General features: G+C 42.6%; 1 protein-coding gene and 1 long non-coding RNA gene across 5 annotated transcripts; one reads left to right on the top strand and one right to left on the bottom strand.

Annotated features, from left to right (window-relative positions):
• Positions 1-303: 303 nt before the first annotated feature.
• LOC129844762 (methyltransferase-like protein 22) lies at positions 304-27,583 on the bottom strand. The gene is made up of 6 exons (XM_055912857.1): positions 27,478-27,583; positions 26,711-26,764; positions 26,304-26,384; positions 24,732-24,834; positions 20,920-21,088; positions 304-2,258 (listed from the first exon to the last, which is right to left on the bottom strand). The coding sequence occupies exons 1-6, from the start codon at positions 27,524-27,526 to the stop codon at positions 2,226-2,228; spliced, it is 489 nt and encodes a 162-aa protein (XP_055768832.1). The 5' UTR covers positions 27,527-27,583; the 3' UTR covers positions 304-2,225.
• LOC129844763 (uncharacterized) lies at positions 22,363-24,322 on the top strand. 4 transcript variants are annotated; one of them, XR_008758000.1, is made up of 5 exons: positions 22,363-22,447; positions 22,487-23,214; positions 23,280-23,435; positions 23,670-24,215; positions 24,294-24,317. It is a non-coding gene; the product is annotated as an uncharacterized LOC129844763 (long non-coding RNA). The 4 variants fall into 4 exon arrangements; XR_008758001.1 differs by having other exon boundaries at positions 22,425-23,214; positions 23,670-23,825; positions 23,865-24,215; XR_008758002.1 differs by having other exon boundaries at positions 22,425-23,214; positions 23,670-24,150; positions 24,255-24,322.

The raw sequence follows: 27,583 nt of genomic DNA, 5'->3' as shown, positions 1-27,583 counted from the left end.
ATTAAACCGTCTTACTGGATCAGAACCCAAAACATAAGCTTGTTATACTCCACTGTGTGTAAAGAACGTCATTGTAAACAAACACTGCATAGCCTCAAAACACGGTTAAAACGATCATTCTGATCTCATAGATGGTCAGTCGTTGCAGCCGTAGCTCCTTCTATGAATTTCAGAGCGGTTCCATTCCTCAGCTGTTTGCATAAAAAAGTGGCAGGGTGGCAGCTTGGTTGTTGTTTCAATCCCAGATTGCCCCTTTAAGACAGTATGAATCAAAGTTCACAAATAAAGACATTTTTGTTGAAATAAATCAAAAACTTGTATTTTATTTAGTAATTTTAATAAAAAGATGAGTGTATAATTGTGAAAGGAACAGTGCCATGGTTTTGTATCAATATCCACACATTATTACCACTATATGTCTGCTTATTAAGCTCTTATAAACATTATTAGGTAGTTTATTTTAATAAATATATGAACTTATAAATACTGATTGATAAACAGTTTATTTACTAAATTATTAACAAGCTATTTAATAATGTCTTATAAGTTATAAACAGACATTAAAGGTAGTGTCCCATAGGACTCTGGTCCAGGGTCCATAGGGTTCTAGACCAGGGTCCACAGGGCTCTAGACCAGGGTCCATAGGGCTCTAGTCCAGGGTCCATAGGGTTCTAGACCAGGGTCCACAGGGCTCTAGACCAGGGTCCATAGGGCTCTAGTCCAGGGTCCATAGGGTTCTAGACCAGGGTCCATAGGGCTCTAGTCCAGGGTCCATAGGGTTCTAGTCCAGGGTCCATAGGGTTCTAGACCAGGGTCCATATGGCTCTAGACCAGAGTCCATAGGGTTCTAGACCAGGGTCCATAGGGCTCTAGTCCAGGGTCCATAGGGTTCTAGTCCAGGGTCCATAGGGTTCTAGACCAGGGTCCATAGGGTTCTAGACCAGGGTCCATAGGGCTCTAGACCAGGGACCATAGGGCTCTAGACCAGGGTCCATGGGGCTCTAGACCAGGGACCATAGGGCTCTAGACCAGGGTCCATAGGACTCTAGTCCAGGGTCCACAGGGCTCTAGACCAGGGACCATAGGGCTCTAGACCAGGGTCCATAGGGCTCTAGACCAGGGTCCATGGGGCTCTAGACCATAGGGCTCTAGACCAGGGTCCATAGGGCTCTAGACCAGGGTCCATAGGGCTCTAGTCCAGGGTCCATAGGGCTCTAGTCCAGGGTCCACAGGGCTCTAGACCAGGGTCCATAGGGTTCTAGTCCAGGGTCCATAGGACTCTAGTCCAGGGTCCACAGGGCTCTAGACCAGGGTCCATAGGGCTCTAGTCCAGGGTCCATAGGACTCTAGACCAGGGTCCATAGGACTCTAGTCCAGGGTCCATAGGGCTCTAGACCAGGGTCCATAGGACTCTAGTCCAGGGTCCATAGGGCTCTAGACCAGGGTCCATAGGGCTCTGGTCTAAAGTAGTGCACTACCCTCCATAGGACTCTGGTCTAAAGTAGTGCACTACCCTCCATAGGGCTCTGGTCTAAAGTAGTGCACTACCCTCCATAGGGCTCTGGTCTAAAGTAGTGCACTACCCTCCATAGGGCTCTGGTCTAAAGTAGTGCACTACCCTCCATAGGGCTCTGGTCTAAAGTGGTGCACTACCCTCCATAGGGCTCTGGTCTAAAGTGGTGCACTACCCTCCATAGGGCTCTGGTCTACAGTAGTGCACTATATTGAGGATAGGATACGATTTGGGATGCATCCTAGGTCAGTGTTTACCGGATCACTCATCATTTACAAAGGAACAAAACATTCAGAGGCTGTGGGGCTGTCCCATTTCATCGGTTCACTTCAATCTAACAGCAAGTAAATGAGATTATACTGAATATCTATATCACAACCCCCTGGTCTGAGATTAAAAACATCTTATTTAACAAGTGTGTTCATTTACAGAGATCATTCCTAGTGCCTTTGTTCACCGCTGTCCAGCTGCCCTGATTGAAATGACTGCTATTAATTCACTAAATAATCTATATGTTTTATCAATACCTTCTTCTCAACACGGACCACAAGAGGTTCAGAAAACACTAGGTCAAAGATCAGAAAACTCCATGTATCAGGTCAGGGAGCAGGTCTAGGAGCAGGTCTCGGAGCAGGTCTAGGAGCAGGTCTAGGAGCAGGTCTAGGAGCAGGTCTAGGAGCAGGTCTAGGAGCAGGTCAGCTCCTCAGAGGGTCAGACAGGCACCGCTGTCACTTTCCACAACTCCTGAAAAAGAGAAAGTCTGACATCAGAATTGGAGTTGATGACAACGCAATATATAAAAGACTGTACATACCCAACTTGAAGCAACCACAAATTTCGCCATGGAGCATGTTCTGATTGGCCAGTGAGGGGGTCATGCCTCAACACTCAACTTATTCATTAAAACCCAGGCCTTTCGCGCCACCGCCTGCTCTTGCGCTCATAATTCCGGCTGTGAAAATAGCCAAAATATTTCCACCCTGGACCTATAGTGCTTCCCCAGCGCTAAGATGTACCATTGTGTTAAGCTTTGAAGATTTACCATTGTGTTAGCTGAGTAGATTTACCATTGTGTTAGCTGAGTAGATTTACCATTGTGTTAGCTGAGTAGATTTACCATTGTGTTAGCTGAGTAGATTTACCATTGTGTTAGCTGAGTATATTTACCAGTGTGTTAGCTGAGTATATTTACCAGTGTGTTAGCTGAGTAGATTTACCAGTGTGTTAGCTGAGTAGATTTACCAGTGTGTTAGCTCTGTAGATTTACCAGTGTGTTAGCTCTGTAGATTTACCATTGTGTTAGCTGAGTAGATTTACCATTGTGTTAGCTGAGTAGATTTACCAGTGTGTTAGCTGAGTATATTTACCAGTGTGTTAGCTGAGTAGATTTACCAGTGTGTTAGCTGAGTATATTTACAATTGTGTTAGCTGAGTATATTTACAATTGTGTTAGCTGAGTATATTTACCATTGTGTTAGCTGAGTATATTTACAATTGTGTTAGCTGAGTATATTTACCATTGTGTTAGCTGAGTATATTTACCATTGTGTTAGCTGAGTATATTTACCATTGTGTTAGCTCTGTAGATTTACCATTGTGTTAGCTTTGTAGAGTTACCATTGTGTTAGCTTTGTTAAATAGAGCCCTCGGTCTCACAGTGTAGTGGAAATATAAGGATATAGTACTAGAAACATTCTGTTGGGTTTAGGATATAGTACTAGAAACATTCTGTTGGGTTTAGGATATAGTACTAGAAACATTCTGTTGGGTTTAGGATATAGTACTAGAAACATTCTGTTGGGTTTAGGATATAGTACTAGAAACATTCTGTTGGGTTTAGGATATAGTACTAGAAACATTCTGTTGGGTTTAGGATATAGTACCAGAAACATTCTGTTGGGTTTAGGATATAGTACTAGAAACATTCTGTTGGGTTTAGGATATAGTACTAGAAACATTCTGTTGGGTTTAGGATATAGTACCAGAAACATTCTGTTGGGTTTAGGATATAGTACTAGAAACATTCTGTTGGGTTTAGGATATAGTACTAGAAACATTCTGTTGGGTTTAGGATATAGTACTAGAAACATTCTGTTGGGTTTAGGATATAGTACTAGAAACATTCTGTTGGGTATAGGATATAGTACTAGAAACATTCTGTTGGGTTTAGGATATAGTACTAGAAACATTCTGTTGGGTTTAGGATATAGTACTAGAAACATTCTGTTGGGTTTAGGATATAGTACTAGAAACATTCTGTTGGGTTTAGGATATAGTACTAGAAACATTCTGTTGGGTTTAGGATATAGTACTAGAAACATTCTGTTGGGTTTAGGATATAGTACTAGAAACATTCTGTTGGGTATAGGATATAGTACTAGAAACATTCTGTTGGGTTTAGGATATAGTACTAGAAACATTCTGTTGGGTTTAGGATATAGTACTAGAAACATTCTGTTGGGTTTAGGATATAGTACTAGAAACATTCTGTTGGGTTTAGGATATAGTACTAGAAACATTCTGTTGGGTTTAGGATATAGTACTAGAAACATTCTGTTGGGTTTAGGATATAGTACTAGAAACATTCTGTTGGGTTTAGGATATAGTACTAGAAACATTCTGTTGGGTATAGGATATAGTACTAGAAACATTCTGTTGGGTTTAGGATATAGTACTAGAAACATTCTGTTGGGTTTAGGATATAGTACTAGAAACATTCTGTTGGGTTTAGGATATAGTACTAGAAACATTCTGTTGGGTTTAGGATATAGTACTAGAAACATTCTGTTGGGTTTAGGATATAGTACTAGAAACATTCTGTTGGGTTTAGGATATAGTACTAGAAACATTCTGTTGGGTTTAGGATATAGTACTAGAAACATTCTGTTGGGTTTAGGATATAGTACTAGAAACATTCTGTTGGGTTTAGGATATAGTACCAGAAACATTCTGTTGGGTTTAGGATATAGTACTAGAAACTGTAACAGTCCTGACCTGTTTTATGTTGTTTTTTATGTGTTTATGGTCAGGGCATGTGTTTTGGGTGGGCAGTCTATGTTATCTGTTTCTATGTTGGTTTTGGGTTACCTGGTATGGCTCTTGATTAGAGGCAGGTGGTTTGCGTTTTCCTCTAATTAAGAGTCATATTTAGGTAGGGCGTTCTCACTGTTTGTTTGTGGGTGATTGTCTCCTGTGATGTCTTCGTCGTTGTCGATGTATTTTCACATACGGGACTGTTTGGCTGTTCGTGTGTTTTGATGTAACGTTCCTGTCCGTGAGTTTACGTTTAGTGATGTGAGTTTATGTTCAGGTTTCGTTCTACGTCGTTTTGTTATTTTGTAAGTTTGTTAAAGTGTTTGTTTTCGTGTTGCCATCATCATCAGTTTTTCGGTTATAAATAAAAAGATGGCTTATTTCCCTGAAGCTGCGTTTTGGTCTGAAGATCCTTCTCTCCTCACCTCTTCCGAGGATGAGGAGAGCGACAGCCTTAACAGAATCACCCACCACGCTAAGACCAAGCGGTATGGGAATGCTCTACGGAGCAACAAGGACTCCTGGACTTGGGAGGAGATCCTGGACGGTAGAGGACCTTGGGCTCAACCAGGGGAATATCGCCGTCCAAAGGAGGAGTTGGAAGCAGCGAAGGCTGAGAGGCGCTGGTATGAGGAGGCAGCGCGACGACGCGGTTGGGAGCCCGTGAGTCAGACCAAAAAATTTCTTGGGGGGTGCACACGAGGAGTGTGGCAAAGCCGGGTAGGATACCCGAGCCAACTCCCCGTGCTTACCGTGGAGGTAGAAGGCGTCGTACTGGTAAGACACCGTGTTATGCGGTAAAGCGCACGGTGTCCCCAGTACGCGTGCTTAGCCCAGTGCGGGCTATTCCACCTTGCCGCACTGGGAGGGCTAGGTTGGGCATCGAGCCGGATGTCATGAAGCCGGCCCAACGTATCTGGCCTCCAGTACGTCTCCTCGGGCCGGCGTACATGGCACCAGCCTTACAGGTGGTGTCCCCGGTTCGCCTGCATAGGCCAGTGCGGGCTATTCCACCTCGCTGCACTGGCAGGGCTACGGGGATCATTCAACCTGGTAGGGTTGGGGAGGCTCGGTGCTCAAGAGCACGTGTCCTCCTTCACGGTCCGGTAGACCCGGTGCCACCTCCATGTACCAGTCCTCCGGTGGCAGCCCCCCGTACCAGGCTGTCTCTCCGGGTTCTCTCTCCTGCTGTTTCCTCCTCTCCAGCGCAGCCAGTGCCTAGACCACGCACCAGGCTGTCTCTCTTTCTCCTCCCTACAGAGCCATCCGTCTCCCCAGCGCCATCTGAGCCATCCGTCTCCCCAGCGCCATCTGAGCCATCCGTCTCCCCAGCGCCATCTGAGCCATCCGTCTCCCCAGCGCCATCTGAGCCATCCGTCTCCCCAGCGCCGTCTGAGCCATCCGTCTGCCATGAGCCTGCAAAGCCGCCCGTCTGTCATGAGCCTGCAAAGCCGCCCATCTGCCATGAGCCTACAGAGCCGTCCGCCAGACAGGAGCCGCTAGAGCCGCCCGCCAGACAGGAGCCGCTAGAGCCGCCCGCCAGACAGGATCTGCCAGAGCCGCAAACCAGACAGGATCTGCCAGAGCCGCCAACCAGACAGGATCTGCCAGAGCCGCCAACCAGACAGGATCTGCCAGAGCCGCCAACCAGACAGGATCTGCCAGAGCCGCCAGCGAGCCATGACCAGCCAGAGCCGTCCTGCCATGACCAGCCAGAGCCGTCCTGCCATGACCAGCCAGAGCCGTCCAGCCAGGACCTGCCAGAGCCGTCCAGCCAGGACCTGCCAGAGCCGTCCAGCCAGGACCTGCCAGAGCCGTCCAGACAGGACCTGCCAGAGCCGTCCAGCCAGGACCTGCCAGAGCCGTCCTGCTATGACCTGCTAGAGCCGTCCAGCCAGGACCTGCCAGAGCCGTCCAGCCAGGACCTGCCAGAGCCGTCCAGCCAGGACCTGCCAGAGCCGTCCAGCCAGGACCTGCCAGAGCCGTCCAGCCAGGACCTGCCAGAGCCGTCCAGCCAGGACCTGCCAGAGCCGTCCAAACAGGACCTGCCAGAGTCCCTCAGCCAGGACCTGCCAGAGTCCTTCAGCCGGGATCTGCCCCTTGTCCCGGTGCTGCCCTTTGTCCCGGTGCTGCCCCTTGTCCCGGTGCTGCCCCTTGTCCCGGTGCTGCCCCTTGTCCCGGTGCTGCCCCTTGTCCCGGTGCTGCCCCTTGTCCCGGTGCTGCCCCTTATTCCGGTGCTGGTCCTTATCCTGGTGCTGCCCCTTGTTCCGGTGCTGCCCCTTGTCCCGGTGCTACCCCTTGTCCCGGTGCTGCCCCTTGTCCCGGTGCTGGCCGTTGATTTAGGGGAAGGTAGTGTTAGGGTGGTCATTAGAAGGGGTAGACAGAAGAGGGGAGTGACTATGGTGGTGTGGGGACAGCGTCCTGAGCCGGAACCACCACCGTGGTCAACTGCCCACCCAGACCCTCCCCTGGACTTTGTGCTGGTGCGCCCGGCGTTCGCACCTTGAGGGGGGGGGTCTGTAACAGTCCTGACCTGTTTTATGTTGTTTTTTATGTGTTTATGGTCAGGGCATGTGTTTTGGGTGGGCAGTCTATGTTATCTGTTTCTATGTTTGTTTTGGGTTACCTGGTATGGCTCTTGATTAGAGGCAGGTGGTTTGCGTTTTCCTCTAATTAAGAGTCATATTTAGGTAGGGCGTTCTCACTGTTTGTTTGTGGGTGATTGTCTCCTGTGATGTCTTCGTCGTTGTCGATGTATTTTCACATACGGGACTGTTTGGCTGTTCGTGTGTTTTGATGTAACGTTCCTGTCCGTGAGTTTACGTTTAGTGATGTGAGTTTATGTTCAGGTTTCGTTCTACGTCGTTTTGTTATTTTGTAAGTTTGTTAAAGTGTTTGTTTTCGTGTTGCCATCATCATCAGTTTTTCGGTTATAAATAAAAAGATGGCTTATTTCCCTGAAGCTGCGTTTTGGTCTGAAGATCCTTCTCTCCTCACCTCTTCCGAGGATGAGGAGAGCGACAGCCTTAACAGAATCACCCACCACGCTAAGACCAAGCGGTATGGGAATGCTCTACGGAGCAACAAGGACTCCTGGACTTGGGAGGAGATCCTGGACGGTAGAGGACCTTGGGCTCAACCAGGGGAATATCGCCGTCCAAAGGAGGAGTTGGAAGCAGCGAAGGCTGAGAGGCGCTGGTATGAGGAGGCAGCGCGACGACGCGGTTGGGAGCCCGTGAGTCAGACCAAAAAATTTCTTGGGGGGTGCACACGAGGAGTGTGGCAAAGCCGGGTAGGATACCCGAGCCAACTCCCCGTGCTTACCGTGGAGGTAGAAGGCGTCGTACTGGTAAGACACCGTGTTATGCGGTAAAGCGCACGGTGTCCCCAGTACGCGTGCTTAGCCCAGTGCGGGCTATTCCACCTTGCCGCACTGGGAGGGCTAGGTTGGGCATCGAGCCGGATGTCATGAAGCCGGCCCAACGTATCTGGCCTCCAGTACGTCTCCTCGGGCCGGCGTACATGGCACCAGCCTTACAGGTGGTGTCCCCGGTTCGCCTGCATAGGCCAGTGCGGGCTATTCCACCTCGCTGCACTGGCAGGGCTACGGGGATCATTCAACCTGGTAGGGTTGGGGAGGCTCGGTGCTCAAGAGCACGTGTCCTCCTTCACGGTCCGGTAGACCCGGTGCCACCTCCATGTACCAGTCCTCCGGTGGCAGCCCCCCGTACCAGGCTGTCTCTCCGGGTTCTCTCTCCTGCTGTTTCCTCCTCTCCAGCGCAGCCAGTGCCTAGACCACGCACCAGGCTGTCTCTCTTTCTCCTCCCTACAGAGCCATCCGTCTCCCCAGCGCCATCTGAGCCATCCGTCTCCCCAGCGCCATCTGAGCCATCCGTCTCCCCAGCACCATCTGAGCCATCCGTCTCCCCAGCGCCATCTGAGCCATCCGTCTCCCCAGCGCCGTCTGAGCCATCCGTCTGCCATGAGCCTGCAAAGCCGCCCATCTGCCATGAGCCTACAGAGCCGTCCGCCAGACAGGAGCCGCTAGAGCCGCCCGCCAGACAGGAGCCGCTAGAGCCGCCCGCCAGACAGGATCTGCCAGAGCCGCCAACCAGACAGGATCTGCCAGAGCCGCCAACCAGACAGGATCTGCCAGAGCCGCCAACCAGACAGGATCTGCCAGAGCCGCCAACCAGACAGGATCTGCCAGAGCCGCCAGCGAGCCATGACCAGCCAGAGCCGTCCTGCCATGACCAGCCAGAGCCGTCCTGCCATGACCAGCCAGAGCCGTCCAGCCAGGACCTGCCAGAGCCGTCCAGCCAGGACCTGCCAGAGCCGTCCAGCCAGGACCTGCCAGAGCCGTCCAGACAGGACCTGCCAGAGCCGTCCAGCCAGGACCTGCCAGAGCCGTCCTGCTATGACCTGCTAGAGCCGTCCAGCCAGGACCTGCCAGAGCCGTCCAGCCAGGACCTGCCAGAGCCGTCCAGCCAGGACCTGCCAGAGCCGTCCAGCCAGGACCTGCCAGAGCCGTCCAAACAGGACCTGCCAGAGTCCCTCAGCCAGGACCTGCCAGAGTCCTTCAGCCGGGATCTGCCCCTTGTCCCGGTGCTGCCCTTTGTCCCGGTGCTGCCCCTTGTCCCGATGCTGCCCCTTGTCCCGGTGCTGCCCCTTGTCCCGGTGCTGCCCCTTGTCCCGGTGCTGCCCCTTGTCCCGGTGCTGCCCCTTGTCCCGGTGCTGCCCCTTGTCCCGGTGCTGCCCCTTGTCCCGGTGCTGCCCCTTATTCCGGTGCTGGTCCTTATCCTGGTGCTGCCCCTTGTTCCGGTGCTGCCCCTTGTCCCGGTGCTACCCCTTGTCCCGGTGCTGCCCCTTGTCCCGGTGCTGGCCGTTGATTTAGGGGAAGGTAGTGTTAGGGTGGTCATTAGAAGGGGTAGACAGAAGAGGGGAGTGACTATGGTGGTGTGGGGACAGCGTCCTGAGCCGGAACCACCACCGTGGTCAACTGCCCACCCAGACCCTCCCCTGGACTTTGTGCTGGTGCGCCCGGCGTTCGCACCTTGAGGGGGGGGTTCTGTAACAGTCCTGACCTGTTTTATGTTGTTTTTTATGTGTTTATGGTCAGGGCATGTGTTTTGGGTGGGCAGTCTATGTTATCTGTTTCTATGTTGGTTTTGGGTTACCTGGTATGGCTCTTGATTAGAGGCAGGTGGTTTGCGTTTTCCTCTAATTAAGAGTCATATTTAGGTAGGGCGTTCTCACTGTTTGTTTGTGGGTGATTGTCTCCTGTGATGTCTTCGTCGTTGTCGATGTATTTTCACATACGGGACTGTTTGGCTGTTCGTGTGTTTTGATGTAACGTTCCTGTCCGTGAGTTTACGTTTAGTGATGTGAGTTTATGTTCAGGTTTCGTTCTACGTCGTTTTGTTATTTTGTAAGTTTGTTAAAGTGTTTGTTTTCGTGTTGCCATCATCATCAGTTTTTCGGTTATAAATAAAAAGATGGCTTATTTCCCTGAAGCTGCGTTTTGGTCTGAAGATCCTTCTCTCCTCACCTCTTCCGAGGATGAGGAGAGCGACAGCCGTAACAGAAACATTCTGTTGGGTTTAGGATATAGTACTAGAAACATTCTGTTGGGTTTAGGATATAGTACTAGAAACATTCTGTTGGGTTTAGGATATAGTACTAGAAACATTCTGTTGGGTTTAGGATATAGTACTAGAAACATACTGTTGGGTTTAGGATATAGTACTAGAAACATTGTGTTGGGTTTAGGATATAGTACTAGAAACATTCTGTTGGGTTTAGGATATAGTACTAGAAACATTCTGTTGGGTTTAGGATATAGTACTAGAAACATTCTGTTGGGTATAGGATATAGTACTAGAAACATACTGTTGGGTTCAGGATAAAGTACTAGAAACATTCTGTTGGGTTTAGGATATAGTACTAGAAACATACTGTTGGGTTTAGGATATAGTACTAGAAACATTCTGTTGGGTTTAGGATAAAGTACTAGAAACATACTGTTGGGTTTAGGATATAGTACTAGAAACATTCTGTTGGGTTTAGGATATAGTACTAGAAACATTCTGTTGGGTTTAGGATATAGTACTAGAAACATTCTGTTGGGTTTAGGATAAAGTACTAGAAACACTCTGTTGGGTTTAGGATATAGTACTAGAAACACACTGTTGGGTTTAGGATATAGTACTAGAAACATTCTGTTGGGTTTAGGATAAAGTACTAGAAACACTCTGTTGGGTTTAGGATATAGTACTAGAAACACACTGTTGGGTTTAGGATATAGTACTAGAAACATTCTGTTGGGTTTAGGATAAAGTACTAGAAACATACTGTTGGGTTTAGGATATAGTACTAGAAACATTCTGTTGGGTTTAGGATATAGTACTAGAAACATTCTGTTGGGTTTAGGATATAGTACTAGAAACATTCTGTTGGGTTTAGGATATAGTACTAGAAACATTATGTTGGGTTTAGGATATAGTACTAGAAACATTCTGTTGGGTTTAGGATATAGTACTAGAAACATTCTGTTGGGTTTAGGATATAGTACTAGAAACATTCTGTTGGGTTTAGGATATAGTACTAGAAACATTATGTTGGGTTTAGGATATAGTACTAGAAACATTATGTTGGGTTTAGGATATAGTACTAGAAACATTCTGTTGGGTTTAGGATATAGTACTAGAAACATTCTGTTGGGTTTAGGATATAGTACTAGAAACATTCTGTTGGGTTTAGGATATAGTACTAGAAACATTCTGTTGGGTTTAGGATATAGTACCAGAAACATTCTGTTGGGTTTAGGATATAGTACCAGAAACATTCTGTTGGGTTTAGGATATAGTACTAGAAACATTCTGTTGGGTTTAGGATATAGTACTAGAAACATTCTGTTGGGTTTAGGATATAGTACTAGAAACATTCTGTTGGGTTTAGGATATAGTACTAGAAACATTCTGTTGGGTTTAGGATATAGTACTAGAAACATTCTGTTGGGTTTAGGATATAGTACTAGAAACATTATGTTGGGTTTAGGATATAGTACTAGAAACATTCTTTTGGGTTTAGGATATAGTACTAGAAACATTCTGTTGGGTTTAGGATATAGTACTAGAAACATTCTGTTGGGTTTAGGATATAGTACTAGAAACATTCTTTTGGGTTTAGGATATAGTACTAGAAACATTCTGTTGGGTTTAGGATAAAGTACTAGAAACATTCTGTTGGGTTTAGGATATAGTACTAGAAACATTCTGTTGGGTTTAGGATATAGTACTAGAAACATTCTGTTGGGTTTAGGATATAGTACTAGAAACATTCTGTTGGGTTTAGGATATAGTACTAGAAACATTCTGTTGGGTTTAGGATATAGTACTAGAAACATTCTGTTGGGTTTAGGATATAGTACTAGAAACATTCTGTTGGGTTTAGGATATAGTACTAGAAACATTCTGTTGGGTTTAGGATATAGTACTAGAAACATTCTGTTGGGTTTAGGATATAGTACTAGAAACATTCTGTTGGGTTTAGGATATAGTACTAGAAACATTCTGTTGGGTTTAGGATATAGTACTAGAAACATTCTGTTGGGTTTAGGATATAGTACCAGAAACATACTGTTGGGTTTAGGATATAGTACTAGAAACATTCTGTTGGGTTTAGGATATAGTACTAGAAACATACTGTTGGGTTTAGGATATAGTACTAGAAACATTCTGTTGGGTTTAGGATATAGTACTAGAAACATACTGTTGGGTTTAGGATATAGTACTAGAAACATTCTGTTGGGTTTAGGATATAGTACTAGAAACATTCTGTTGGGTTTAGGATATAGTACTAGAAACATTCTGTTGGGTTTAGGATATAGTACTAGAAACATACTGTTGGGTTTAGGATATAGTACTAGAAACATTCTGTTGGGTTTAGGATATAGTACTAGAAACATTCTGTTGGGTTTAGGATATAGTACTAGAAACATTCTGTTGGGTTTAGGATATAGTACTAGAAACATTCTGTTGGGTTTAGGATATAGTACTAGAAACATTCTGTTGGGTTTAGGATATAGTACTAGAAACATTCTGTTGGGTTTAGGATAAAGTACTAGAAACATTCTGTTGGGTTTAGGATATAGTACTAGAAACATACTGTTGGGTTTAGGATATAGTACTAGAAACATTCTGTTGGGTTTAGGATATAGTACTAGAAACATTCTGTTGGGTTTAGGATATAGTACTAGAAACATTCTGTTGGGTTTAGGATATAGTACTAGAAACATTCTGTTGGGTTTAGGATATAGTACTAGAAACATTCTGTTGGGTTTAGGATATAGTACTAGAAACATTATGTTGGGTTTAGGATATAGTACCAGAAACATACTGTTGGGTTTAGGATATAGTACTAGAAACATTCTGTTGGGTTTAGGATATAGTACTAGAAACAGTCTGTTGGGTTTAGGATATAGTACTAGAAACATTCTGTTGGGTTTAGGATATAGTACTAGAAACATACTGTTGGGTTTAGGATATAGTACTAGAAACATTCTGTTGGGTTTAGGATATAGTACTAGAAACATTCTGTTGGGTTTAGGATATAGTACTAGAAACATTCTGTTGGGTTTAGGATATAGTACCAGAAACATTCTGTTGGGTTTAGGATATAGTACCAGAAACATTCTGTTGGGTTTAGGATATAGTACTAGAAACATTCTGTTGGGTATAGGATATAGTACTAGAAACATACTGTTGGGTTTAGGATATAGTACTAGAAACATTCTGTTGGGTTTAGGATATAGTACTAGAAACATTCTGTTGGGTTTAGGATATAGTACTAGAAACATTCTGTTGGGTTTAGGATATAGTACTAGAAACATACTGTTGGGTTTAGGATATAGTACTAGAAACATACTGTTGGGTTTAGGATATAGTACTAGAAACATTCTGTTGGGTTTAGGATATAGTACTAGAAACATTCTGTTGGGTTTACGATAAAGTACTAGAAACATTCTGTTGGGTTTAGGATATAGTACTAGAAACATACTGTTGGGTTTAGGATATAGTACTAGAAACATTCTGTTGGGTTTAGGATATAGTACTAGAAACATTCTGTTGGGTTTAGGATATAGTACTAGAAACATTCTGTTGGGTTTAGGATATAGTACTAGAAACATTCTGTTGGGTTCAGGATATAGTACTAGAAACATTCTGTTGGGTTTAGGATATAGTACTAGAAACATTCTGTTGGGTTTAGGATATAGTACTAGAAACATTCTGTTGGGTTTAGGATATAGTACTAGAAACATTCTGTTGGGTTTAGGATATAGTACTAGAAACATTCTGTTGGGTTTAGGATATAGTACTAGAAACATTCTGTTGGGTTTAGGATATAGTACTAGAAACATTCTGTTGGGTTTAGGATATAGTACTAGAAACATTCTGTTGGGTTTAGGATATAGTACTAGAAACATTCTGTTGGGTTTAGGATATAGTACTAGAAACATTCTGTTGGGTTTAGGATATAGTACTAGAAACATTCTGTTGGGTTTAGGATATAGTACTAGAAACATTCTGTTGGGTTTAGGATATAGTACTAGAAACATTCTGTTGGGTTTAGGATATAGTACTAGAAACATTCTGTTGGGTTTAGGATATAGTACTAGAAACATTATGTTGGGTTTAGGATATAGTACCAGAAACATACTGTTGGGTTTAGGATATAGTACTAGAAACATTCTGTTGGGTTTAGGATATAGTACTAGAAACAGTCTGTTGGGTTTAGGATATAGTACTAGAAACATTCTGTTGGGTTTAGGATATAGTACTAGAAACATACTGTTGGGTTTAGGATATAGTACTAGAAACATTCTGTTGGGTTTAGGATATAGTACTAGAAACATTCTGTTGGGTTTAGGATATAGTACTAGAAACATTCTGTTGGGTTTAGGATATAGTACCAGAAACATTCTGTTGGGTTTAGGATATAGTACCAGAAACATTCTGTTGGGTTTAGGATATAGTACTAGAAACATTCTGTTGGGTTTAGGATATAGTACTAGAAACATTCTGTTGGGTATAGGATATAGTACTAGAAACATACTGTTGGGTTTAGGATATAGTACTAGAAACATTCTGTTGGGTTTAGGATATAGTACTAGAAACATTCTGTTGGGTTTAGGATATAGTACTAGAAACATTCTGTTGGGTTTAGGATATAGTACTAGAAACATACTGTTGGGTTTAGGATATAGTACTAGAAACATACTGTTGGGTTTAGGATATAGTACTAGAAACATTCTGTTGGGTTTAGGATATAGTACTAGAAACATTCTGTTGGGTTTACGATAAAGTACTAGAAACATTCTGTTGGGTTTAGGATATAGTACTAGAAACATACTGTTGGGTTTAGGATATAGTACTAGAAACATTCTGTTGGGTTTAGGATATAGTACTAGAAACATTCTGTTGGGTTTAGGATATAGTACTAGAAACATTCTGTTGGGTTTAGGATATAGTACTAGAAACATTCTGTTGGGTTCAGGATATAGTACTAGAAACATTCTGTTGGGTTTAGGATATAGTACTAGAAACATTCTGTTGGGTTTAGGATATAGTACTAGAAACATTCTGTTGGGTTTAGGATATAGTACTAGAAACATTCTGTTGGGTTTAGGATATAGTACTAGAAACATTCTGTTGGGTTTAGGATATAGTACTAGAAACATTCTGTTGGGTTTAGGATATAGTACTAGAAACATTCTGTTGGGTTTAGGATATAGTACTAGAAACATTCTGTTGGGTTTAGGATATAGTACTAGAAACATTCTGTTGGGTTTAGGATATAGTACTAGAAACATTCTGTTGGGTTTAGGATATAGTACTAGAAACATTCTGTTGGGTTTAGGATATAGTACTAGAAACATTCTGTTGGGTTTAGGATATAGTACTAGAAACATTCTGTTGGGTTTAGGATATAGTACTAGAAACATTCTGTTGGGTTTAGGATATAGTACCAGAAACATACTGTTGGGTTTAGGATATAGTACTAGAAACATTCTGTTGGGTTTAGGATATAGTACTAGAAACATACTGTTGGGTTTAGGATATAGTACTAGAAACATTCTGTTGGGTTTAGGATATAGTACTAGAAACATACTGTTGGGTTTAGGATATAGTACTAGAAACATTCTGTTGGGTTTAGGATATAGTACTAGAAACATTCTGTTGGGTTTAGGATATAGTACTAGAAACATTCTGTTGGGTTTAGGATATAGTACTAGAAACATACTGTTGGGTTTAGGATATAGTACTAGAAACATTCTGTTGGGTTTAGGATATAGTACTAGAAACATTCTGTTGGGTTTAGGATATAGTACTAGAAACATTCTGTTGGGTTTAGGATATAGTACTAGAAACATTCTGTTGGGTTTAGGATATAGTACTAGAAACATTCTGTTGGGTTTAGGATATAGTACTAGAAACATTCTGTTGGGTTTAGGATAAAGTACTAGAAACATTCTGTTGGGTTTAGGATATAGTACTAGAAACATACTGTTGGGTTTAGGATATAGTACTAGAAACATTCTGTTGGGTTTAGGATATAGTACTAGAAACATTCTGTTGGGTTTAGGATATAGTACTAGAAACATTCTGTTGGGTTTAGGATATAGTACTAGAAACATTCTGTTGGGTTTAGGATATAGTACTAGAAACATTCTGTTGGGTTTAGGATATAGTACTAGAAACATTATGTTGGGTTTAGGATATAGTACCAGAAACATACTGTTGGGTTTAGGATATAGTACTAGAAACATTCTGTTGGGTTTAGGATATAGTACTAGAAACAGTCTGTTGGGTTTAGGATATAGTACTAGAAACATTCTGTTGGGTTTAGGATATAGTACTAGAAACATACTGTTGGGTTTAGGATATAGTACTAGAAACATTCTGTTGGGTTTAGGATATAGTACTAGAAACATTCTGTTGGGTTTAGGATATAGTACTAGAAACATTCTGTTGGGTTTAGGATATAGTACCAGAAACATTCTGTTGGGTTTAGGATATAGTACCAGAAACATTCTGTTGGGTTTAGGATATAGTACTAGAAACATTCTGTTGGGTATAGGATATAGTACTAGAAACATACTGTTGGGTTTAGGATATAGTACTAGAAACATTCTGTTGGGTTTAGGATATAGTACTAGAAACATTCTGTTGGGTTTAGGATATAGTACTAGAAACATTCTGTTGGGTTTAGGATATAGTACTAGAAACATACTGTTGGGTTTAGGATATAGTACTAGAAACATACTGTTGGGTTTAGGATATAGTACTAGAAACATTCTGTTGGGTTTAGGATATAGTACTAGAAACATTCTGTTGGGTTTACGATAAAGTACTAGAAACATTCTGTTGGGTTTAGGATATAGTACTAGAAACATACTGTTGGGTTTAGGATATAGTACTAGAAACATTCTGTTGGGTTTAGGATATAGTACTAGAAACATTCTGTTGGGTTTAGGATATAGTACTAGAAACATTCTGTTGGGTTTAGGATATAGTACTAGAAACATTCTGTTGGGTTCAGGATATAGTACTAGAAACATTCTGTTGGGTTTAGGATATAGTACTAGAAACATTCTGTTGGGTTTAGGATATAGTACTAGAAACATTCTGTTGGGTTTAGGATATAGTACTAGAAACATTCTGTTGGGTTTAGGATAAAGTACTAGAAACATTCTGTTGGGTTTAGGATATAGTACTAGAAACATTCTGTTGGGTTTAGGATATAGTACTAGAAACATTCTGTTGGGTTTAGGATATAGTACCAGAAACATTCTGTTGGGTTTAGGATATAGTACTAGAAACATTCTGTTGGGTTTAGGATATAGTACCAGAAACATTCGGTTGGGTTTAGGATATAGTACTAGAAACATTCTGTTGGGTTTAGGATATAGTACCAGAAACATTCTGTTGGGTTTAGGATATAGTACTAGAAACATTCTGTTGGGTTTAGGATATAGTACTAGAAACATTCTGTTGGGTATAGGATATAGTACTAGAAACATTCTGTTGGGTATAGGATATAGTACTAGAAACATTCTGTTGGATTTAGGATAAAGTACTAGAAACATTCTGTTGGGTTTAGGATATAGTACTAGAAACATTCTGTTGGGTTTAGGATATAGTACCAGAAACATTCTGTTGGGTTTAGGATATAGTACCAGAAACATTATGTTGGGTTTAGGATATAGTACTAGAAACATTCTGTTGGGTTTAGGATATAGTACTAGAAACATACTGTTGGGTTTAGGATATAGTACTAGAAACATTCTGTTGGGTTTAGCTCTGTACCAGAAACATTCTGTTGGGTTTAGGATATAGTACTAGAAACATTCTGTTGGGTTTAGGATATAGTACTAGAAACATTCTGTTGGGTTTAGGATATAGTACTAGAAACATTCTGTTGGGTTTAGGATATAGTACTAGAAACATTCTGTTGGGTTTAGGATATAGTACTAGAAACATACTGTTGGGTTTAGGATATAGTACTAGAAACATTCTGTTGGGTTTAGCTCTGTACCAGAAACATTCTGTTGGGTTTAGGATATAGTACTAGAAACATTCTGTTGGGTTTAGGATATAGTACCAGAAACATTCTGTTGGGTTTAGGATATAGTACTAGAAACATTCTGTTGGGTTTAGGATATAGTACTAGAAACATTCTGTTGGGTTTAGGATATAGTACTAGAAACATTCTGTTGGGTTTAGGATATAGTACCAGAAACATTCTGTTGGGTTTAGGATATAGTACTAGAAACATTCTGTTGGGTTTAGGATATAGTACTAGAAACATTCTGTTGGGTTTAGGATATAGTACTAGAAACATTCTGTTGGGTTTAGGATATAGTACTAGAAACATTCTGTTGGGTTTAGGATATAGTACTAGAAACATTCTGTTGGGTTTAGGATATAGTACTAGAAACATTCTGTTGGGTTTAGGATATAGTACTAGAAACATTCTGTTGGGTTTAGGATATAGTACTAGAAACATTCTGTTGGGTTTAGGATATAGTACTAGAAACATTCTGTTGGGTTTAGGATATAGTACTAGAAACATTCTGTTGGGTTTAGGATATAGTACTAGAAACATTCTGTTGGGTTTAGGATATAGTACTAGAAACATTCTGTTGGGTTTAGGATATAGTACTAGAAACATTCTGTTGTGTTTAGGATATAGTACTAGAAACATTCTGTTGGGTTTAGGATATAGTACTAGAAACATTCTGTTGGGTTTAGGATATAGTACTAGAAACATTCTGTTGGGTTTAGGATATAGTACCAGAAACATTCTGTTGGGTTTAGCTCTGTACCAGAAACATTCTGTTGGGTTTAGGATATAGTACTAGAAACATTCTGTTGGGTTTAGGATATAGTACTAGAAACATACTGTTGGGTTTAGGATATAGTACTAGAAACATTCTGTTGGGTTTAGGATATAGTACTAGAAACATACTGTTGGGTTTAGGATATAGTACCAGAAACATTCTGTTGGGTTTAGCTCTGTACCAGAAACATTCTGTTGGGTTTAGGATATAGTACTAGAAACATTCTGTTGGGTTTAGGATATAGTACTAGAAACATACTGTTAGGTTTAGGATATAGTACTAGAAACATTCTGTTGGGTTTAGGATATAGTACTAGAAACATACTGTTGGGTTTAGGATATAGTACTAGAAACATACTGTTGGGTTTAGGATATAGTACTAGAAACATACTGTTGGGTTTAGGATATAGTACTAGAAACATACTGTTGGGTTTAGGATATAGTACTAGAAACATTCTGTTGGGTTTAGGATATAGTACCAGAAACATTCTGTTGGGTTTAGGATATAGTACTAGAAACATTCTGTTGGGTTTAGGATATAGTACTAGAAACATTCTGTTGGGTTTAGGATATAGTACTAGAAACATACTGTTGGGTTTAGGATATAGTACTAGAAACATACTGTTGGGTTTAGGATATAGTACTAGAAACATTCTGTTGGGTTTAGGATATAGTACTAGAAACATACTGTTGGGTTTAGGATATAGTACTAGAAACATTCTGTTGGGTTTAGGATATAGTACTAGAAACATTCTGTTGGGTTTAGGATATAGTACCAGAAACATACTGTTGGGTTTAGGATATAGTACTAGAAACATTGTGTTGGGTTTAGGATATAGTACTAGAAACATTCTGTTGGGTTTAGGATATAGTACTAGAAACATTCTGTTGGGTTTAGGATATAGTATTAGAAACATTCTGTTGGGTTTAGGATATAGTACTAGAAACATTCTGTTGGGTTTAGGATATAGTACTAGAAACATTCTGTTGGGTTTAGGATATAGTACTAGAAACATTCTGTTGGGTTTAGGATATAGTACCAGAAACATACTGCTGGGTTTAGGATATAGTACTAGAAACATTCTGTTGGGTTTAGGATATAGTACTAGAAACATTCTGTTGGGTTTAGGATATAGTACTAGAAACATTCTGTTGGGTTTAGGATATAGTACTAGAAACATTCTGTTGGGTTTAGGATATAGTACTAGAAACATTCTGTTGGGTTTAGGATATAGTACTAGAAACATACTGTTGGGTTTAGGATATAGTACTAGAAACATACTGTTGGGTTTAGGATATAGTACTAGAAACATTCTGTTGGGTTTAGGATATAGTACTAGAAACATACTGTTGGGTTTAGGATATAGTACTAGAAACATTCTGTTGGGTTTAGGATATAGTACTAGAAACATTCTGTTGGGTTTAGGATATAGTACCAGAAACATACTGTTGGGTTTAGGATATAGTACTAGAAACATTCTGTTGGGTTTAGGATATAGTACTAGAAACATTCTGTTGGGTTTAGGATATAGTACTAGAAACATTCTGTTGGGTTTAGGATATAGTACTAGAAACATTCTGTTGGGTTTAGGATATAGTACTAGAAACATTCTGTTGGGTTTAGGATATAGTACCAGAAACATACTGCTGGGTTTAGGATATAGTACTAGAAACATTCTGTTGGGTTTAGGATATAGTACTAGAAACATTCTGTTGGGTTTAGGATATAGTACTAGAAACATTCTGTTGGGTTTAGGATATAGTACTAGAAACATTCTGTTGGGTTTAGGATATAGTACTAGAAACATTCTGTTGGGTTTAGGATATAGTACTAGAAACATTCTGTTGGGTTTAGGATATAGTACTAGAAACATACTGTTGGGTTTAGGATATAGTACCAGAAACATACTGTTGGGTAGGGTTTTCTAGGTTCAGTAAAGTGTGTATGTGAAACTGTGTGTGTGTCTCTCACCAGTTGCTCTATGCGCTCATACAGCAGGCACTGTGGGAAAGAGGGTGCGACCTGCTCCACTGTGAAGCATGTCCGTCCGTCCCTTAGCTCCTGCATCTCACACAGACAGTGGCGGAAATGGTTGTAGGCCTCGCATGATATGTCCATGTGTCTCAGAGTGAAGTTCAGCCTGGGGAACACACACACAGACACACACACACACACACACACACACACACACACACACACACACACACACACACACACACACACACACACACACACACACACACACACACACACACACACACACACACACACACACACACACACACACACACACACACACACACACACACACACACACACACACACACACACACACACACAATTACACACAAAGACTGTAAATACAAGATGTGGCACATGAGCTGGATTCATTTTTTACATTTAGCATAAATCTATATATACAAGAACCCGAGGGTCACTCTAACAGAGCTCCGGAGTTCCTCTGTGGAGATGGGAGAAACTTCCAGAAGGACAACCATCTCTGCAGCACTCCACCAATCAGGCCTTTATGATAGGGTGGCAGCCAGACAGAAGCCACTCCTCAGTAAAAGGCACATTACAGCCAGCTTGGAGTTTTCCAAGAGGCACCTAAAGACTCTCAGACCATGAGAAACAAGATTCTCTGGTCTGAAGAAGCCAAGATTGAACTCTTTGGCCTGAATGCCAAGCATCACGTCTGGAGGAAACCTGGCAACATCCCTACGGTGAAGCATGGTGGTGGCAGTATCCTGATGTGCAGATGTTTTTTAGCAGGAGGGATTGGGAGACTAGTCAGGATCGAGGGAAAGATGAACGGAGCAAAGTACAGAGATCCTTGATGAAAACCTGCTCCGGAGCGTTCGGGACCTCAGACTGGGGCCAAGGTCCAACAGGACAACGACCCTAAGCACGGTCTATAGACAAGTCTCTGAATGTCCTTGAATGACCCAGCCAGAGCCCAGACTTGAACCCGATCGAACATCTCTGGAGAGACCTGAAAATAGCTGTACAGCAACCCTCCCCATCCAACCTGACAGAGCTTGAGAGGATCTGCAGAGAAGAATGGGAGAAACTCCCCAAATACAGGTGTGCCAAGCTTGTAGCGTCCTACCCAAGAAGACTCAAGGCTGTAATCGCCTAACCAGTTTTTGCTTTGTCATTATTGGTAACTGTGTGTAGATTGATGAGGAAAACATTTTATGAAATCAATTTTAGAATAAGGCTGTAATGTAACAAAATGTGGAAAAAGTCAAGGGATCTGAATTCTTACTAAAGGCACTGTATGTTACCTCTTCTCTATAGACAGGTATGTAGTACAGGTATGTTACCTCTTCTCTATAGACAGGTATGTTACCTCTTCTCTATAGACAGGTATGTAGTACAGGTATGTTACCTCTTCTCTATAGACAGGTATGTTACCTCTTCTCTATAGACAGGTATGTAGTACAGGTATGTTACCTCTTCTCTATAGACAGGTATGTTACCTCTTCTCTATAGACAGGTATGTAGTACAGGTATGTTACCTCTTCTCTATAGACAGGTATGTTACCTCTTCTCTATAGACAGGTATGTAGTACAGGTATGTTACCTCTTCTCTATAGACAGGTATGTAGTACAGGTATGTTACCTCTTCTCTATAGACAGGTATGTAGTACAGGTATGTTACCTCTTCTCTATAGACAGGTATGTTACCTCTTCTCTATAGACAGGTATGTAGTACAGGTATGTTACCTCTTCTCTATAGACAGGTATGTAGTACAGGTATGTTACCTCTTCTCTATAGACAGGTATGTTACCTCTTCTCTATAGACAGGTATGTAGTACAGGTATGTTACCTCTTCTCTATAGACAGGTATGTAGTACAGGTATGTTACCTCTTCTCTATAGACAGGTATGTAGTACAGGTATGTTACCTCTTCTCTATAGACAGGTATGTAGTACAGGTATGTTACCTCTTCTCTATAGACAGGTATGTAGTACAGGTATGTTACCTCTTCTCTATAGACAGGTATGTAGTACAGGTATGTTACCTCTTCTCTATAGACAGGTATGTTACCTCTTCTCTATAGACAGGTATGTTACCTCTTCTCTATAGACAGGTATGTAGTACAGGTATGTTACCTCTTCTCTATAGACAGGTATGTAGTACAGGTATGTTACCTCTTCTCTATAGACAGGTATGTAGTGCAGGTATGTTACCTCTTCTCTATAGACAGGTATGTAGTACAGGTATGTTACCTCTTCTCTATAGACAGGTATGTAGTACAGGTATGTTGCCTCTTCTCTATAGACAGGTATGTAGTACAGGTATGTTACCTCTTCTCTATAGACAGGTATGTTACCTCTTCTCTATAGACAGGTATGTTACCTCTTCTCTATAGACAGGTATGTAGTACAGGTATGTTACCTCTTCTCTATAGACAGGTATGTAGTACAGGTATGTTACCTCTTCTCTATAGACAGGTATGTTACCTCTTCTCTATAGACAGGTATGTTACCGCTTCTCTATAGACAGGTATGTAGTACAGGTATGTTACCTCTTCTCTATAGACAGGTATGTAGTACAGGTATGTTACCTCTTCTCTATAGACAGGTATGTAGTACAGGTATGTTACCTCTTCTCTATAGACAGGTATGTAGTACAGGTATGTTACCTCTTCTCTATAGACAGGTATGTAGTACAGGTATGTTACCTCTTCTCTATAGACAGGTATGTAGTACAGGTATGTTACCTCTTCTCTATAGACAGGTATGTTACCTCTTCTCTATAGACAGGTATGTAGTACAGGTATGTTACCTCTTCTCTATAGACAGGTATGTAGTACAGGTATGTTACCTCTTCTCTATAGACAGGTATGTTACCTCTTCTCTATAGACAGGTATGTAGTACAGGTATGTTACCTCTTCTCTATAGACAGGTATGTTACCTCTTCTCTATAGACAGGTATGTAGTACAGGTATGTTACCTCTTCTCTATAGACAGGTATGTAGTACAGGTATGTTACCTCTTCTCTATAGACAGGTATGTAGTACAGGTATGTTACCTCTTCTCTATAGACAGGTATGTAGTACAGGTATGTTACCTCTTCTCTATAGACAGGTATGTAGTACAGGTATGTTACCTCTTCTCTATAGACAGGTATGTAGTACAGGTATGTTACCTCTTCTCTATAGACAGGTATGTTACCTCTTCTCTATAGACAGGTATGTTACCTCTTCTCTATAGACAGGTATGTAGTACAGGTATGTTACCTCTTCTCTATAGACAGGTATGTAATACAGGTATGTTACCGCTTCTCTATAGACAGGTATGTAGTACAGGTATGTTACCTCTTCTCTATAGACAGGTATGTAGTACAGGTATGTTACCTCTTCTCTATAGACAGGTATGTTACCTCTTCTCTATAGACAGGTATGTTACCTCTTCTCTATAGACAGGTATGTAGTGCAGGTATGTTACCTCTTCTCTATAGACAGGTATGTAGTACAGGTATGTTACCTCTTCTCTATAGACAGGTATGTTACCTCTTCTCTATAGACAGGTATGTAGTGCAGGTATGTTACCTCTTCTCTATAGACAGGTATGTAGTACAGGTATGTTACCTCTTCTCTATAGACAGGTATGTAGTACAGGTATGTTACCTCTTCTCTATAGACAGGTATGTTACCTCTTCTCAATAGACAGGTATGTAGTACAGGTATGTTACCTCTTCTCTATAGACAGGTATGTAGTACAGGTATGTTACCTCTTCTCTATAGACAGGTATGTAGTACAGGTATGTTACCTCTTCTCTATAGACAGGTATGTAGTACAGGGGAGACGGAGGTTGTTACAGATTCTGTACAGAGTTCGGAACAGCGCGTCTGTCAGATCGTCATCGTAGCACACTGGAACAAATGAAAAATACAGTTTATTACCATTAATATTCCACAGAGATCATTAATATTCCACAGAGATCATTCAGCACCATACTATCTGTGTTCTGTACCTGTAGTCTGCTCTGAGTACTAGTGAATTAGCAGAGATCATTAATATTCCACAGAGATCATTCAGCACCATACTATCTGTGTTCTGTACCTGTAGTCTGCTCTGAGTGCTAGTGAATTAGCAGAGATCATTAATATTATTATTATCCCACAGGACACCTGATCCCACCGGTTAACACCTGATCCCACCGGTTAACACTTGATCCCACAGGATCCCACCGGTTAACACCTGATCCCACCGGTTAACACCTGATCCCACCGGTTAACACTTGATCCCACCGGTTAACACCTGATCCCACCGGTTAACACCTGATCCCACCGGTTAACACCTGATCCCACCGGTTAACACCTGATCCCACCGGTTAACACCTGATCCCACCGGTTAACACCTGATCCCACCGGATAACACCTGATCCCACCGGTTAACACTTGATCCCACCGGTTAACACCTGATCCCACCGGTTAACACCTGATCCCACCGGTTAACACCTGATCCCACCGGTTAACACCTGATCCCACCGGTTAACACCTGATCCCACCGGTTAACACCTGATCCCACCTGATCCCACCGGTTAACACCTGATCCCACCGGTTAACACCTGATCCCACCGGTTAACACCTGATCCCACCGGTTAACACCTGATCCCACCGGTTAACACCTGATCCCACCGGTTAACACCTGATCCCACCGGTTAACACCTGATCCCACCGGTTAACACCTGATCACACCTGATCCCACCTGATCCCACCGGTTAACACCTGATCCCACCGGTTAACACCTGATCCCACCGGTTAACACCTGATCCCACCGGTTAACACCTGATCCCACCGGTTAACACCTGATCCCACCGGTTAACACCTGATCCCACCGGTTAACACCTGATCCCACCGGTTAACACCTGATCCCACCTGATCCCACCGGTTAACACCTGATCCCACCGGTTAACACCTGATCCCACCGGTTAACACCTGATCCCACCGGTTAACACCTGATCCCACCGGTTAACACCCGATCCCACCGGACAACACCCGATCCCACCGGACAACACCCGATCCCACCGGTTAACACCCGATCCCACCGGACAACACCTGATCCCACCGGACAACACCTGATCCCACCGGTTAACACCTGATCCCACCGGTTAACACCTGATCCCACCGGTTAACACCTGATCCCACCGGTTAACACCTGATCCCACCGGTTAACACCTGATCCCACCGGTTAACACCTGATCCCACCGGTTAACACCTGATCCCACCGGTTAAAACCTGATCCCACCGGTTAAAACCTGATCCCACCGGTTAACACCTGATCCCACCAGATAAACACCTGATCCCACCGGATAAACACCTGATCACAAATGTCTTACCGTCAGCCGCAATGATAATTGTTGTGTTGTCATGGAGATCTGCCACTTCATCCTCTGTCCATCCAAACTCTGCATCAGCGTCTGAGAAACAAGAGATGAATGGAGAGAGAGGAGAGATCAGCAGAGACCATGGTGTAACATCACCTGTGTTTCTCTATGTGACCATGGTTTAACATCACCTGTGTTTCTCTATGTGGCCATGGTGTAACATCACCTGTGTTTCTCTATGTGTGTGTGTGTTTCTCTATGTGTGTGTGTGTGTGTTTCTCTATGTGTGTGTGTGTGTGTGTGTTTCTCTATGTGTGTGTGTGTGTGTGTGTGTGTGTGTTTCTCAATGTGTGTGTGTGTGTGTTTCTCAATGTGTGTGTGTTTCTCTATGCGTGTGTGTGTGTGTGTAGCCTGCCCACCTGTGCAGAGATCGTGTCTGAGCCAGTCCAGTAGACGAACTCGCACCTCCCCACCTGTTAAAGAGACAACACTATAATATTCAATACTGTCACCTCCCCACCTGTTAAAGAGACACCACTATAATACTGTCACCTCCCCACCTGTTAAAGAGACACCACTATAATACTGTCACCTCCCCACCTGTTAAAGAGACACCACTATAATACTGTCACCTCCCCACCTGTTAAAGAGACACCACTATAATACTGTCACCTCCCCACCTGTTAAAGAGACAACACTATAATACTGTCACCTCCCCACCTGTTAAAGAGACACCACTATAATACTGTCACTTCCCCACCTGTTAAAGAGACACCACTATAATACTGTCACCTCCCCACCTGTTAAAGAGACACCACTATAATACTGTCACCTCCCCACCTGTTAAAGAGACACCACTATAATACTGTCACCTCCCCACCTGTTAAAGAGACAACACTATAATACTGTCACCTCCCCACTCCCATGCTCCCGCAGCACTCCCCAGTTGACAAATCATGAGGCAAAATCAGTCTAAAAAAACATGACTTTGTACTTCATCTTAACGCTTTGCATAAATATTTTTAATTAAACTAAATCAAAAGTGGTGAGGCGCTGCCCGACCTGATTGAAAATGCCAGCTGGTCACACGTTTGCCTGCAGCCCTGTGCTAAACGTTGTTTAAGTAACGTTCTCTAACTAAATGTTCTCTAACTACACATTGTCTAACTGTTGAATGTTGGCTCACCTGCAGGTTCCATCAGGTGTCTGTTTAACATCACGTTCTTCTGACACATGCTCAGTAGATCCTCCCCAACGTCTGCAACACAACGTTACACAGATATTGGGATTTG

Source organism: Salvelinus fontinalis, unplaced genomic scaffold, assembly GCF_029448725.1.
Source record: "Salvelinus fontinalis isolate EN_2023a unplaced genomic scaffold, ASM2944872v1 scaffold_0223, whole genome shotgun sequence".
Taxonomy (NCBI): Eukaryota; Metazoa; Chordata; class Actinopteri; order Salmoniformes; family Salmonidae; genus Salvelinus; species Salvelinus fontinalis.
The sequence above is the reverse complement of the archived record's forward strand: the minus strand, read 5'-3'. Positions and strand labels throughout refer to the sequence as shown.

Coding starts and splice junctions, on each gene's coding strand:
- LOC129844762 (XM_055912857.1), bottom strand. CDS start 27,526: ATGTGTCAGAAGAACGTGATGTTAAACAGACACCTGATGGAACCTGCA. Junction 24,835..26,303: donor AATTATCATTGCGGCTGACG/GTAAGACATTTG, acceptor CATTTGTTCCAG/TGTGCTACGATGACGATCTG. Junction 21,089..24,731: donor TACCTGTCTATAGAGAAGAG/GTAACATACCTG, acceptor TGTGTTCCCCAG/GCTGAACTTCACTCTGAGAC.